This window comes from Hyperolius riggenbachi, chromosome 8 (genome assembly GCF_040937935.1).
Source record: "Hyperolius riggenbachi isolate aHypRig1 chromosome 8, aHypRig1.pri, whole genome shotgun sequence".
NCBI lineage: Eukaryota > Metazoa > Chordata > Amphibia > Anura > Hyperoliidae > Hyperolius > Hyperolius riggenbachi.
The window spans coordinates 288,903,746-288,918,070 of NC_090653.1; the positions used below are offsets into that span (position 1 = coordinate 288,903,746).

At 51.4% G+C, this 14,325-nt stretch overlaps 1 protein-coding gene and 1 long non-coding RNA gene across 4 annotated transcripts in view; one reads left to right on the forward strand and one right to left on the reverse strand.

Annotated features, from left to right (window-relative positions):
* The window catches only part of DIPK1B (divergent protein kinase domain 1B), a 395,039-nt gene that overhangs the window by 211,072 nt on the left and 169,642 nt on the right, over positions 1 to 14,325 (forward strand). The window contains exon 1 of one of the 3 annotated variants that reach the window (XM_068249129.1): positions 11,474 to 13,716. The exons of the other annotated variants lie outside the window; for them this stretch is intronic. Coding sequence (XP_068105230.1) covers positions 13,654 to 13,716 — 63 coding nt within the window. The 5' untranslated portion in view covers positions 11,474 to 13,653. Of the gene's footprint in view, positions 1 to 11,473; positions 13,717 to 14,325 lie in introns of those variants that run through there. 3 annotated transcript variants of the gene reach the window in all.
* Positions 5,932 to 9,272, reverse strand: LOC137527974 (uncharacterized). The gene is made up of 3 exons (XR_011023249.1): positions 9,090 to 9,272; positions 8,466 to 8,550; positions 5,932 to 6,862 (listed from the first exon to the last, which is right to left on the reverse strand). It is a non-coding gene; the product is annotated as an uncharacterized lncRNA (long non-coding RNA).

The following is a 14,325-nucleotide window of genomic DNA, read 5'->3' on the forward strand; positions in this document are numbered from 1 at the left end:
CATGAGTGACAGGAGAGGTGCTGCAGCAGCTGCAGGTATTGTGCAGCCGCTCCTCCCCTCTAGCAGGCTGCAGGAGTGACAGGAGAGAGGTGGTGCAGCAGTTGCAGGTATTGTGCAGCAGCTCCTCCCCCTAGCAGGCTGCAGGAGTGACAGGAGAGGTGCTGCAGCAGCTCCTCCCCTCTAGCAGGCTGCATGAGTGAAAGGAGAGAGGTGTTGCAGCAGCTGAGGCAGGTATTGTGCAGCCACTCCCCCCTCTAGCAGGCTGCAGGAGTGACAGGAGAGAGGTTCTGCAGCAGCTGCAGGTATTGTGCAGCCGCTCCTCCACTCTAGCAGGCTGCATGAGTGACAGGAGAGGTGCTGCAGCAGGTGCAGGTATTGTGCAGCCGCTCCTCCCCTCTAGCAGGATGCAGGAGTGTCAGGAGAGGTGCTGCAGCAGCTCCTCCCCTCTAGCAGGCTGCATGAGTGACAGGAGGGAGGTGCTGCAGCAGCTGAGGAAGGTATTGTGCAGCCACTCCCCCTTCTAGCAGGCTGCATGAGTGACAGGAGAGAGGTGCTGCAGCAGTTGCAGGTATTGTGCAGCAGCTCCTCCATCTAGCAGGCTGCATAAGTGACAGGAGAGGTGCTGCAGCAGCTGCAGGTATTGTGCAGCCGCTCCTCCCCTCTAGCAGGCTGCAGGAGCGACAGGAGAGAGGTGCTGCAGCAGCTGCAGGTATTGTGCAGCCGCTCCTTCCCTCTAGCAGGCTGCATGAGTGACAGGAGAGAGGTGCTGCAGCAGTTGCAGGTATTGTGCAGCAGCTCCTCCCCCTAGCAGGCTGCATGAGTGACAGGAGAGGTGCTGCAGCAGCTGCAGGTATTGTGCAGCCGCTCCTCCCCTCTAGCAGGCTGCAGGAGTGACAGGAGAGAGGTGCTGCAGCAGCTGCAGGTATTGTGTAGCCTCTCCTCCCCTCTAGCAGGCTGCATGAGTGACAGGAGAGAGGTGCTGCAGCAGCTGAGGCAGGTATTGTGCAGCCGCTCCTCCCCTCTAGCAGGATGCATGAGTGACAGGATGGAGGTGCTGCAGTAGCTGCAGGTATTGTGCAGCCGCTCCTCCCTCTAGCAGGCTGCATAAGTGACAGGAGAGGTGCTGCAGCAGCTGCAGGTATTGTGCAGCCGCTCCTCCCCTCTAGCAGGCTGCAGGAGCGACAGGAGAGAGGTGCTGCAGCAGTTGCAGGTATTGTGCAGCAGCTCCTCCATCTAGCAGGCTGCATAAGTGACAGGAGAGGTGCTGCAGCAGCTGCAGGTATTGTGTAGCCTCTCCTCCCCTCTAGCAGGCTGCATGAGTGACAGGAGAGAGGTGCTGCAGCAGCTGAGGCAGGTATTGTGCAGCCGCTCCTCCCCTCTAGCAGGATGCATGAGTGACAGGATGGAGGTGCTGCAGTAGCTGCAGGTATTGTGCAGCCGTTCCTCCCCTCTAGCAGGCTGCATGAGTGACAGGATGGAGGTGCTGCAGTAGCTGCAGGTATTGTGCAGCCGCTCCTCCCTCTAGCAGGCTGCATAAGTGACAGGAGAGGTGCTGCAGCAGCTGCAGGTATTGTGCAGCCGCTCCTCCCCTCTAGCAGGCTGCAGGAGCGACAGGAGAGAGGTGCTGCAGCAGTTGCAGGTATTGTGCAGCAGCTCCTCCATCTAGCAGGCTGCATAAGTGACAGGAGAGGTGCTGCAGCAGCTGCAGGTATTGTGCAGCCGCTCCTCCCCTCTAGCAGGCTGCAGGAGCGACAGGAGAGAGGTGCTGCAGCAGCTGCAGGTATTGTGCAGCCGCTCCTTCCCTCTAGCAGGCTGCATGAGTGACAGGAGAGAGGTGCTGCAGCAGTTGCAGGTATTGTGCAGCAGCTCCTCCCCCTAGCAGGCTGCATGAGTGACAGGAGAGGTGCTGCAGCAGCTGCAGGTATTGTGCAGCCGCTCCTCCCCTCTAGCAGGCTGCAGGAGTGACAGGAGAGAGGTGCTGCAGCAGCTGCAGGTATTGTGTAGCCTCTCCTCCCCTCTAGCAGGCTGCATGAGTGACAGGAGAGAGGTGCTGCAGCAGCTGAGGCAGGTATTGTGCAGCCGCTCCTCCCCTCTAGCAGGATGCATGAGTGACAGGATGGAGGTGCTGCAGTAGCTGCAGGTATTGTGCAGCCGTTCCTCCCCTCTAGCAGGCTGCATGAGTGACAGGATGGAGGTGCTGCAGTAGCTGCAGGTATTGTGCAGCCGCTCCTCCCTCTAGCAGGCTGCATGAGTGACAGGAGAGAGGTGCTGCAGCAGCTGCAGGTGTTGTGCAGCCGCTCCTCCCCTCTAGCAGGATGCATGAGTGACAGGAGAGAGGTGCTGCAGCAGTTGCAGGTATTGTGCAGCAGCTCCTCCCCCTAGCAGGCTGCATGAGTGACAGGAGAGGTGCTGCAGCAGCTGCAGGTATTGTGCAGCCGCTCCTCCCCTCTAGCAGGTTGCAGGAGTGACAGGAGAGAGGTGCTGCAGCAGCTGCAGGTATTGTGTAGCCTCTCCTCCCCTCTAGCAGGCTGCATGAGTGACAGGAGAGAGGTGCTGCAGCAGCTGAGGCAGGTATTGTGCAGCCGCTCCTCCCCTCTAGCAGGATGCATGAGTGACAGGATGGAGGTGCTGCAGTAGCTGCAGGTATTGTGCAGCCGTTCCTCCCCTCTAGCAGGCTGCATGAGTGACAGGATGGAGGTGCTGCAGTAGCTGCAGGTATTGTGCAGCCGCTCCTCCCTCTAGCAGGCTGCATGAGTGACAGGAGAGAGGTGCTGCAGCAGCTGCAGGTATTGTGCAGCCGCTCCTCCCCTCTAGCAGGATGCAGGAGTGTCAGGAGAGAGATGCTGCAGCAGGTGCAGGTATTGTGCAGCCGCTCCTCCCCTCTAGCAGGATGCAGGAGTGTCAGGAGAGAGGTGCTGCAGTAGCTGCAGGTATTGTGCAGCCGTTCCTCCCCTCTAGCAGGCTGCATGAGTGACAGGAGAGAGGTTCTGCAGCAGCTGAGGTATTGTGCAGCCGCTCATCCCCCTAGCAGGCTGCATGAGTGACAGGAGAGAGGTGCTGCAGCAGCTGCAGGTATTGTGCAGCCGCTCCCCCCTCTAGCAGGCTGCATGAGTGACAGGAGAGAGGTGCTGCAGCAGCTGCAGGTATTGTGCAGCCACTCCTCCCTCTAGCAGGCTGCATGAGTGACAGGATGGAGGTGCTGCAGCAGCTGCGGGTATTGTGCAGCCGCTCCCCCTCTCTAGCAGACTGCATGAGTGACAGGAGAGAGGTGCTGCAGCAGCTGCAGGTATTGTGCAGCCGCTCCTCCCCTCTAGCAGCCTGCATGAGTGACAGGAGAGAGATGCTGCAGCAGCTCCTCCCCTCTAGCAGGATGCAGGAGTGTCAGGAGGGAGGTGCTGCAGTAGCTGCAGGTATTGTGCAGCTCTTCCCCTCAAGCAGACTGCAGGAGCGACAGGAGAGAGGTGCTGCAGCAACTGCAGGTATTGTGCAGCCGCTCCTCTCCTCTAGCAAGCTGCATGGGTGACAGGAGAGAGATGCTGCAGCAGCTGCAGGTATTGTGCTGTGCTCCTCCCCTCTAGCAGGCTGCACGAGTGACAGGAGAGAGGTGCTGCAGCAGCTGCAGGTATTGTGCAGCAGCTCCTCCCCTCTTGCAGGCTGCAGGAGTGACAGGAGAGAGGTGCTGCAGCAGGTGCAGGTATTGTGCAGCCGCTCCTCCCCTCTAGCAGGATGCAGGAGTGTCAGGAGAGGTGCTGCAGCAGCTCCTCCCCTCTACCAGGCTGCATGAGTGACAGGAGAGAGGTGTTGCAGCAGCTGAGGCAGGTATTGTGCAGCCAATCCCCCCTCTAGAAGGCTGCAGGAGTGACAGGAGAGAGGTGCTGCAGCAACTGCAGGTATTGTGCAGCCGCTCCTCTCCTCTAGCAAGCTGCATGGGTGACAGGAGAGAGATGCTGCAGCAGCTGCAGGTATTGTGCTGTGCTCCTCCCCTCTAGCAGGCTGCACGAGTGACAGGAGAGAGGTGCTGCAGCAGCTGCAGGTATTGTGCAGCAGCTCCTCCCCTCTTGCAGGCTGCAGGAGTGACAGGAGAGAGGTGCTGCAGCAGGTGCAGGTATTGTGCAGCCGCTCCTCCCCTCTAGCAGGATGCAGGAGTGTCAGGAGAGGTGCTGCAGCAGCTCCTCCCCTCTACCAGGCTGCATGAGTGACAGGAGAGAGGTGCTGCAGCAGCTGAGGCAGGTATTGTCCCATCTAGCAGGATGCAGGAGTGTCAGAAGATAGGTGCTGCAGTAGCTGCAGGTATTGTGCAGCCGCTCCTCCCCTCTAGCAGGCTGCATGAGTGACAGGTAGGGTTGCCAGGTGTCCGGTTTTAGACCGGACAGTCCGGTTTTTGGCCGCTGTGTCCTGTCCAAAAAGGCATGTTAAACCGGACAATTAAGATGTCCGGTTTTATGCCTTTTGCCACTTGCCGCCACCCGTCCGCCAGCGCTGCGCGACCGCTGATTCGCTGCCTGGCTGTCAGTCAAAGGCACAGCCAGCCAGCTTACGCGGCGTAAGTTACGCCAGCTTAAGTACCGCCCCCAAGCCCGCGCTGCCCGACGTTGCTACGGCAACGCCAACGCTGCGTTGCCAACGCACGCATGACGTGCGTCACTCACGTCATTTGCAATGCGATTCTGCATCTGCGAAGGAAGCAAGGTAAGGTCAGGAGTCTGGAGATATGGTGAGTGAGTGACCCATAATTCTCTGGTTGTATTTCCGCTCTTTGTGTGCATTGGCTCCGCTCTATCTCCCCTCCGTATAGTCCAGGCGTGACTTTCAATCTCATTCAATCTCGCCTGAGCCCGCTGCTTACTATACTTTACACTTGAATTCATACTATTGTACAACGCAATTTATACTGTTATACTGTTATATTTGTTATATTTGCTCAAAATGTGTACATACATGTATGCGCAGATTTATATTTTAACTTTATGCCTATGTATGTCCACTTTATTGTTCTCAATAAAAAATTTTGGTGGGAAAAAAAAAATAAATTTTAAAACTTCCCGCAAGAAATCGACCACTTCACTGTGCAAAAACGCCATAAATGCATTGCATTATTTGCATAGTTTTCCAGTTTTGTAATAGTTTTCTGCTCTGTCTCTTATTATGTGCATTGAGGGCTGGTGCATACCGAGCGGCTTTTTGGGCGTTTTCAGATCCGCTTGCGGCTGCGGATCTGCTTGGTCAATGTATCTCAATGGGGTGGTGCACACCAGAGCGGCAGGTGTTTTGCAGAAACGAAAAATGCCTGGGTGAGGCATTTTTTGGATTTCGGATGCGTTTCTGCCTCCAATGTTAAGTATAGGAAAAACGCAAAACGCCTGTAAAACCGCTTGATCAAGCGGATTTTGATGCGGATGCGTTTTTTTCAAGAATGCGCACTTCCAGGTCAAAGTGTGCTTCCTGTGTGGCAGATTTGCATGAGGGATTTTAGACTGCGCAGGAGGAAGATGGCAGCAAAGTGGTTTACCACAGAAAACCTGATAATTAAGATTGAAAACAGCCCAGAACTTTATGACAAGTCTTTGCCTGGATATAAAGACCACCAAAGGGCTCATGAAATCTGGAGCAGCATTGCAAAAGATTTTCTTGGAGAAAAATTGAATACTTTGAGCCAAAAGGGCAAGGATTCTAAGAGTAAGTATATGTGTACAGAATTGTTGTATTTTATTGATTTCATGCAGCACTTTGCAGACAATATATCATCACCCCTCCACTAAATGAGTAATTAAACAATTAGAAATTTCATTATCACAGGTCTCTGGCAAAGCTGTTCTCTCTATAGCCATCTCTCCTTATAAACAGCAGGTACATGTGTGTGTATGTACTCACATGTATTATTAGGGCGCTATTTGCCACTTTAGAGTGTCATGAATGATATAGACATACAACACGGTTTCAAGAATGTTTATTTGCACAATAATACTGATCTCGTCATGTAAGTAAATAGCAGCCTGCAGGTTTTTTAGTTCTTACAGTTATGGCACAAAATAATCAGCTAATTTGTCTCTGTTGTGAATGGCAGAAATGGGACCACGTAAAGTAGCTGGTGGTAAAGTGACAAGAGCACTGTTTGAAAGATCCCCCTCTTCCTCCTCTATGGTCATGCTATCTAGTGTTCTCACATAATTATGCAAAATACATGTTGCCTTCACCACTATTATAGCATACTTTGGTTGCATTTTTATAGCAGTGTGATAAATGCGCCATTTGTTTGCCAGAATTCCAAAAGCACATTCTACTACTTGTCTGGCTTTGGTCAGGCGGTTATTAAAGACTACTTTCTTATCTCTGTGCATACGGTCTCATAACATGCTCAGACAGTGCAAAGGCCTCATCAGCCACAAACACACAGGGGTAAGGTGGTTCTACAGTGTCAGGCCAGGGGCGTGGTGGTGGTAAAGTCATCTGGCCTGTGCGAAGCTTCACGCCAAATCGACTGTGCTGGAAGACTGAGGAATCATGGGAACTTCCGTAAGCCCCAACATCCACATAGATAAATTTCAAATTAGGATCCACAACAGCCATGAGCACTAGTGAAAATAATTTTTTATAATTGTAATAGAGACTGCCAGTGAATGCAGGCATAACCAGTCTGACATGTTTCCCATCCACTGCTCCAAGGCAGTTAGGGAAATCATGTTTCTCCCAAAAAAGCTGCATGTTAGCCTCCCACATAGGTACGTCAGGAGTTGGCATAAATTCCGGTTGAAGTACTTTCCAGATCAATTTGCAGGTGTCCAAAACTAAGTATCGGATTGTACTTCTTCCCATGAGGAATTGGTAGTGAAGTGCTGCATATGAATGCCCTGTTGCCAGAAATCTGCAAAAGAAAAGAAATAACATGTATGTTTATTTTTATTCCTAGTTGCCCTCCTGCGGACAAGATGGAAGTCGGTCAGAGACAGTTACAAAAAGGAGATTGAAAAGCAATACCTTGAATCCAAAAGTGGGTCTGGAAGTTCGCAGCGAACAAAATATAAATATTGTGGCATATTAGAATTTTTAAGAAAACATCATGAACCGGCTGAGTAAGTATGGCGTAAATGTTAACCTATTGCAATGTTTGTCAACTTCGCCAATAGAACAGTGAAGGAAGGAGTAGGCCCACAATGCAATTCAGTAGTGTGGAACGCATAATCTGCCATCACTCTACCAAATATATTGGGGGACGTAGCTTAATGTAAGGATGGCATAGGTCCAGTTTAAAATGATTATTACATGACAGGAATGTGGACTGTTCGTTACCCAACATAACAGTTGCCTGACAGTGCTGGTTATATGTTTGGCTGCAGTAGTGTCTGCATCACACATCTGTAACACACATCTACCAAAATCAGTGCTAGTTTACTCAGGCCAGTTTTGCTCTATGCTTGCTCAGGGGCTGTGCCTAAAAGCTATGTACACAAATAATGGGAAAAATAGACAGGCTACTGCTATTGTTTTGCAATGAAAGATGCATCGCATTGTGCCCATATATTTGCTGTGACATCCATGGTCACTATTCCATGAACTAAAGTTGTGCTTTCCCCTTTCCAAAGGACTGAAGATAGCCTACCACCAGATCCTGAGGAGGACGATGTAGAGGTGCCACCTACCACCACCAGTGATGTGGAAGTTGAAGAAGACACTACACAGGATGTTGACACAGCTACACTGGAAGACAGTGACTCTACTACGCCAGATCACACACCACACAGCCCAGCGAGTAGTCGGACACGCACAACTGTCAGGTCTAGTAGAGGTGTGAGGGTAGCTACACAAGGCAGGAGAATAGGAAGAGGTATGAGCAGGGCTGAATACGACCAGAAGCTGATTAGTTCAATAGAAAAGGCTGTTGATCATATGGAGAAGCGAGAGGATGAAATGAAACAACTTAAAGAGCCATGCACACAGTATCTTTTAAGTTTGGTGCCACTATTACAAAAAGTGCCTCCTGATAAGCAATGGGCAGCCAGACATGCCATCTCTGAGACCCTGGGGAGATTCTTACTACCTGAGAGCCGTGCAGATGACAATGTGCACAACTACTTGCAGCAACCACACCTGCCTGCTTCCAGCCAACAATATAATGCACACCCACAACTCTCTTACCATATGCAACACATTTATGACCCACCCCACTACCCACCAATGCATATGCATAACATGCCATATGGTCAACAGCCTCATTACTCTATGCCTCCACCTCAGCGCCCTGATCAAGGTATGCGATTTCAAACATCATCTATGCACAGTGACTCTACAGTGTACACTGATTTAACATCGCACAGCCAGCCTCATACAAATGCTGAATCAGGTACACATGCTTACAATCAGGGCCCTGGTAGTATGTGTGATTTGCTATCACAACATGACTAGTTTTTTGTAGTTTTACATTTTATTTTATTGTTCAATGCTCAGATTTGGATCTTAGTTTACATTACCTCAATGTTATGAGGAGTCGCTCAGTTGGTGTGATTGCTAGGCGAAAGTTAGTGTCTTGTCGGCGAAGGGCATCCTTCAGTTTGGCTAAAGGGCCATCAAAACTAGGAAAAAAGAGCATGCTTATCTTTAGATCTACTGTTTGTTGCAGAAACATTTTTCATTTGTGACATATTACTTTTGCTGCTGAAAGCAAAGTATGGACAACACATGTCCAAAATATTCTTTGCACAGAAGAACAAAACATTAACACGAAAGATTTTGTTCAAACATTGCTTCATTACTGTGTCCCATATGCTGATTGTTGCCATATACTTAATGAAGTATGCACCAGGAGTATGTAAGGTCATAATATACTCCAAATGTTTTGGGTAAACTATGGATATATAATATAGTAGTTACTCCTATAGAAAAATTAGATGGAGGCCTTAGGCATTGAATACATAACACACCAGGATCAAGTATCACAGTTATTTGGTTAGCTTATGTATACAGCGGATTGATTATTGTGTTGTTTTTCTGTTTACAGTCAAACACAGTTAACTAAGGGCCAAAAAGTGCTTCCAATTTCATTCCTCCCCAAAATACTTAGCCCCATGATAAAAATAAGTGACAAGTATTCTTACCTGGACACAGACATGCGGGTGTAGCCAAAAAACTTTTCTGGATGGTGCCTCAAATCTCTATATAGGGTCCTAAATTGACCCTTCCGGCGCCGCTCTTGTAGCATGGGATGCACCCAGTATCTCCTTGTCCTTGGCCTACGTCTCATATATGCTGCTACACAGAGCAATAACAGCACATCAGGAAACATTTTCCAAAAAAAGTCACTCTTCTCTCCAAACCACAGTGTCACCTCTCCTGAACTAACCCACAATGTTGTTAAGGACCCCACCCTTTTTATATTGGGTTTTTTACTTCAATTGCTCAATGTGCTTCACATGTGTCATCAATATATCGCACTTTAACCCTTTGTTTAAGGTCTTTCTACCTCTTTTCCTGAAAAACGCAAAACGCTTCCAAAAACGCTTGCAAAAACGCACGCAAAAAACACGAAACGCCCCCAAAACGCCCCAAAACCGCGCTATCAAAATGACACTAAGCGGTTCAAAAAATGCTAGCGTTTTGCGGATCTGCTTGCGGTTTTTGGTGTGCACCAGCCCTTACTGGTGAAAAGCGGTCTCTTATTATGTGCATTTACTGGTGAAAAGTGGTCTCTTATGTGCATGTACTGGTGAGGACAGTTAGTGACATGGCTATGTACTCTGTAATGTGCTGCAGAAGATGTCAGTGCAATATAAATACTGTAAAAAACATTTTTTAAAAAGCCCATTGCTTAGTCCCACTCTACATAAAAGTGCGCTTCTGACTCCGCCCCTAACTCCACCCCCTGTCCGGTTTTCTCCATCAGCCGACCTGGCAACCCTAGTGACAGGAGAGAGGTGCTGCAGCAGCTAAGGCAGGTATTGTGCAGCTCTTCCCCTCAAGCAGACTGCAGGAGCGACAGGAGAGAGGTGCTGCAGCAACTGCAGGTATTGTGCAGCCGCTTCTCTCCTCTAGCAAGCTGCATGGGTGACAGGAGAGAGATGCTGCAGCAGCTGTAGGTATTGTGCTGTGCTCTTCCCCTCTAGCAAGCTGCATGGGTGACAGGAGAGAGATGCTGCAGCAGCTGCAGGTATTGTGCAGCAGCTCCTCCCCTCTTGCAGGCTGCAGGAGTGACAGGAGAGAGGTGCTGCAGCAGCTGCAGGTATTGTGCAGCAGCTCCTCCCCTCTTGCAGGCTGCAGGAGTGACAGGAGAGAGGTGCTGCAGCAGGTGCAGGTATTGTGCAGCCGCTCCTCCCCTCTAGCAGGATGCAGGAGTGTCAGGAGAGGTGCTGCAGCAGCTCCTCCCCTCTAGCAGGCTGCATGAGTGACAGGAGAGAGGTGCTGCAGCAGCTGAGGCAGGTATTGTGCAGCCGCTCCTCCCCTCTAGCAGGATGCAGGAGCGTCAGGAGAGAGGTGCTGCAGTAGCTGCAGGTATTGTGCAGCCGCTTCTCTCCTCTAGCAAGCTGCATGGGTGACAGGAGAGAGATGCTGCAGCAGCTGCAGGTATTGTGCTGTGCTCTTCCCCTCTAGCAGGCTGCATGAGTGACAGGAGAGAGGTGCTGCAGCAGCTGCAGGTATTGTGCAGCAGCTCCTCCCCTCTTGCAGGCTGCAGGAGTGACAGGAGAGAGGTGCTGCAGCAGGTGCAGGTATTGTGCAGCCGCTCCTCCCCTCTAGCAGGATGCAGGAGTGTCAGGAGAGGTGCTGCAGCAGCTCCTCCCCTCTACCAGGCTGCATGAGTGACAGAAGAGAGGTGCTGCAGCAGCTGAGGCAGGTATTGTGCAGCCGCTCCTCCCCTCTAGCAGGATGCAGGAGCGTCAGGAGAGAGGTGCTGCAGTAGCTGCAGGTATTGTGCAGCCGTTCCTCCCCTCTAGCAGGATGCAGGAGTGTCAGGAGAGAGGTGCTGCAGCAGCTGCAGGTATTGTGCAGCTGCTCCTCCCCTCTAGCAGGCTGCATGAGTGACAGGAGAGAGGTTCTGCAGCAGCTGAGGCAGGTATTGTGCAGCCGCTTCTCCCCTCTAGCAGGCTGCATGAGGGACAGGAGAGAGGTTCTGCAGCAGCTGAGGCAGGTAATGTGCAGCCGCTTCTCCCCTCTACCAGGCTGCATGAGTGACAGGAGAGAGGTTCTGCAGCAGCTGAGGCTGGGAATGCTCTCTCTGCCCCTCCTCTTGCTGTGGTTGGCTTACTGTCGGCAGACAGGAAACCTCCCCTTAAGCAGCAGAGCAGAGCAGTGTGAATAGGGGAGGCTGAGAGTGTAGCAGAGAGCTGTGTATCTGGGTGGAAGGGGGTGTAGCAGAGCCCCTGTGGGTGTATCTGGGTGGAAGGGGGTGTAGCAGAGCCTCTGTGGGTGTATCTGGGTGGAAGGGGGTGTAGCAGAGCCCCTGTGGGTGTATCTGGGTGGAAGGGGGTGTAGCAGAGCCTCTGTGGGTGTATCTGGGTTGAAGGGGGTGTAGCAGAGCCCCTGTGGGTGGATGGAAGGATGAGGATGGATCAGAGGACCGTCTGATGCTGATGGTGCAACGTGCGGAGCATCCAGGCAGAGCCCAGCGAGGAGACCACCATTGCTGGGGGTAGCATCGCACCGACTGTGATAGAGATAATCTTCAGCCTACTCTTTATTATCAGCCGGGGAGGGAGAGGAGGAGAGAGAGGAGGAGGGGGCTGTGATCATCATGGAGCCTTTCAGCTGAAGACCCTCGCCTGGGGGGCACACACCGCCACAGCCCTGTGTGCAGAGAGCACTGTCTCCTGGGTGGGCAGACGGGCGTACAAAGGGTGTCCTGGGCGATTGGAGGGTGTACCAGCTGTGCTGTGCGGGGGCGCATGCTGAGCGGAGGGTGAATAGTGTCAGAACAGGATCACCAGGGTGATCTAGATGGGAAGAAGGTGAACGGTGTGTTCCAGGTGGGTTAAAAGGGGATCTGTAAAATGAGTGGTCTTATGGGTCTGGGTGAGGGGTGAAGAGCAATGTAGGGTTTTGTGGGCAAAAAAAACATGTGCAAGGTAGGTCCTGGGGATCTTGTTGAAGAGTTCAGGGTGTCCTGATTGTTATGGTGTCCTGTGGTAGAGTAGGGTGAGGGTACAGGGTGTCCTGGTAGAACAGGGTGATGGTATAGGCTTGCCTGGTAGATCAGGGTGGGGGTATAGGGTGTCCTGGTAGAGCAGAGTGCCAGTGTAGGGTGTCCTGATTGAAAACTGTGACGGTAGAGGGTGTCCTGTGTGAGAACTGTGAGGGTACAGGGTGTCCTGGATGAAACCCTGTGAGGGTACGCAGTGTCTTTGGTGAGAACTGTGACGGTAGAGGGTGTCCTGTGTGAGAACTGTGAGAGTACAGGGTGTCCTGGATGAAAGCCGTGAGGGTACGCGGTGTCTTGGGTGAGAAATGTGACGGTACAGGGTGTCCTGGATAAAACCGGTGAGGATACGGGGTGTCCTGATTGAGGACAGTGAGGGTACAGGGTGTCCTGATTGAGGACAGTGAGGGTACAGGGTGTCCTGGTTGAGGACAGTGACAGTATGGGTTGTCCTGGGTGAGAACGGTGATGGTACAGGGCATTCTAGGTGAGGAGATCAGGGATTGTTGGAGTTCTGAGTGGGTGAGGGAGCTGCAGTAGGTTTGGGGGAAGCAGGCAGTGTGTGGGAAGACTGAATTAATTAGAAGGGCATTCAGTGGTTTGAACAGGTTGCCCCCATGTATGGACAATCTCCTTAGGACTCATTCAGACAAAGTAGGTGATCTTACAGGTGTACAAGCGAGAGAGGAGGTTTTGGGCATCACCAAAAAGACTTCAGGGGTATAACTCCAAGCATTTTCTTTTGGACCTGAAAAAGATCTGGTTGTTTTGGTGCTTCAGGGAGAAACCTGAACCTTGTAAGGACAGTAGGACATCTGGGGGGTCCATAAATAGAACCCGGGAACAGCTCTGATTGGTTTGGGCAGAGAAGGGAGCCACAGGGTGATGAAGAACTTAAATGAGGTGATGGGGGTGAGAAGAGATGTGTAGGTATCTGGGAAGGCATCGGGGTCAGAAAGGGCATTTGTAGCATGTTCATCCCCAACGATCCCCCAAAGGAGCCGATCCTGGCAGCCGAGACCGAGAGACCCCTGGGTGCACCAAATTGAAAAAATATTCTCCCAAGGGAGAGTGTTGAAAAGAACCATAATCCCCCCGTGAGCAGAAAGCGAATCAGACCCAGGAGACATCTGAGCAGGGAAGACGGAGCCCCCCGGATAACCAGAGATAAACATTTCCTGCGACTGTGTGCTCTGAATACAGACAGCCTCATTGGAGTGCACTGCAAACGCCACAACCGCTCAACGCCTGCGAGAAATGGGGTCTCCTGGCTGAGATGAGGGAAACGTCGGTTCCTCTGCTGCCAAAGCCCACCAAACCCCAACCACTGTGAGAAGGCAAAGTGGGGCAGCCTTTGTGGGGGACCACGATAAGGTGGGCACACTAAAGGGAGCCCAAACAGTCTTGGAACAGGCGTGAAATTTAAACGTTGGAATTTAAATGATGGACGAAGACCGCCTTGTATCTCCATGAACCAGACCTGAGGGGGTCACCTCGTATCTGACCGTCGTGTGGGGCGCCCATGATTCAGGAGGATGAGGAAATTGAGAAGACTGGTGCACCTGGTCCTGTTCTGCCCCCTGTCCAAGGGGCTCCAGGTACGTCCCCTAACTCCATAACTTATCTCACATGTTGCTGAAAATATCTCACGCTTTAATGGAGAACCAAGAGATTCTATCCTCTTCATGTATGTAAGTGAAGCTGCAGAGCCTCACAGATGAGCATCAGCTTAAAGGGAACCTAAACTGAGAGAGATATGGATGTTTCCTTTTAGGGCCCATTTCCACTATCGCGAATTCGCATGCAAATTCGCATCGCAATACAAGTGAATGGGACTGTTTCCACTTGTCAGGATTCCTTTGTGTTTTTCTGTGCAGAAAAAATTCGCATGGCAGAGCCATCAGAATTCGCATATCGCATACCGCTATGCGAATCGCATACAATGTAATTAATAGGAAATTCGCATGAGGTTTGGGTATGCGAATTTTCATGCGAATTCGCATAGAAACAATGGAAAAGCACACCAGCACTGCCATGGTTAAATTCGCATACATTGTCATCCAGACCCGCATGCGAAATTTTTACCACGGCGATTCGCACCGCACAAGTAGAAATGCAGCCTCAAACAATACCAGTTTCCTGGCAGTCCTGCTAATCTCTTTGGCTGCAGTAGTATCTGAATCGCACACCTGAAACAAGCATGCAGC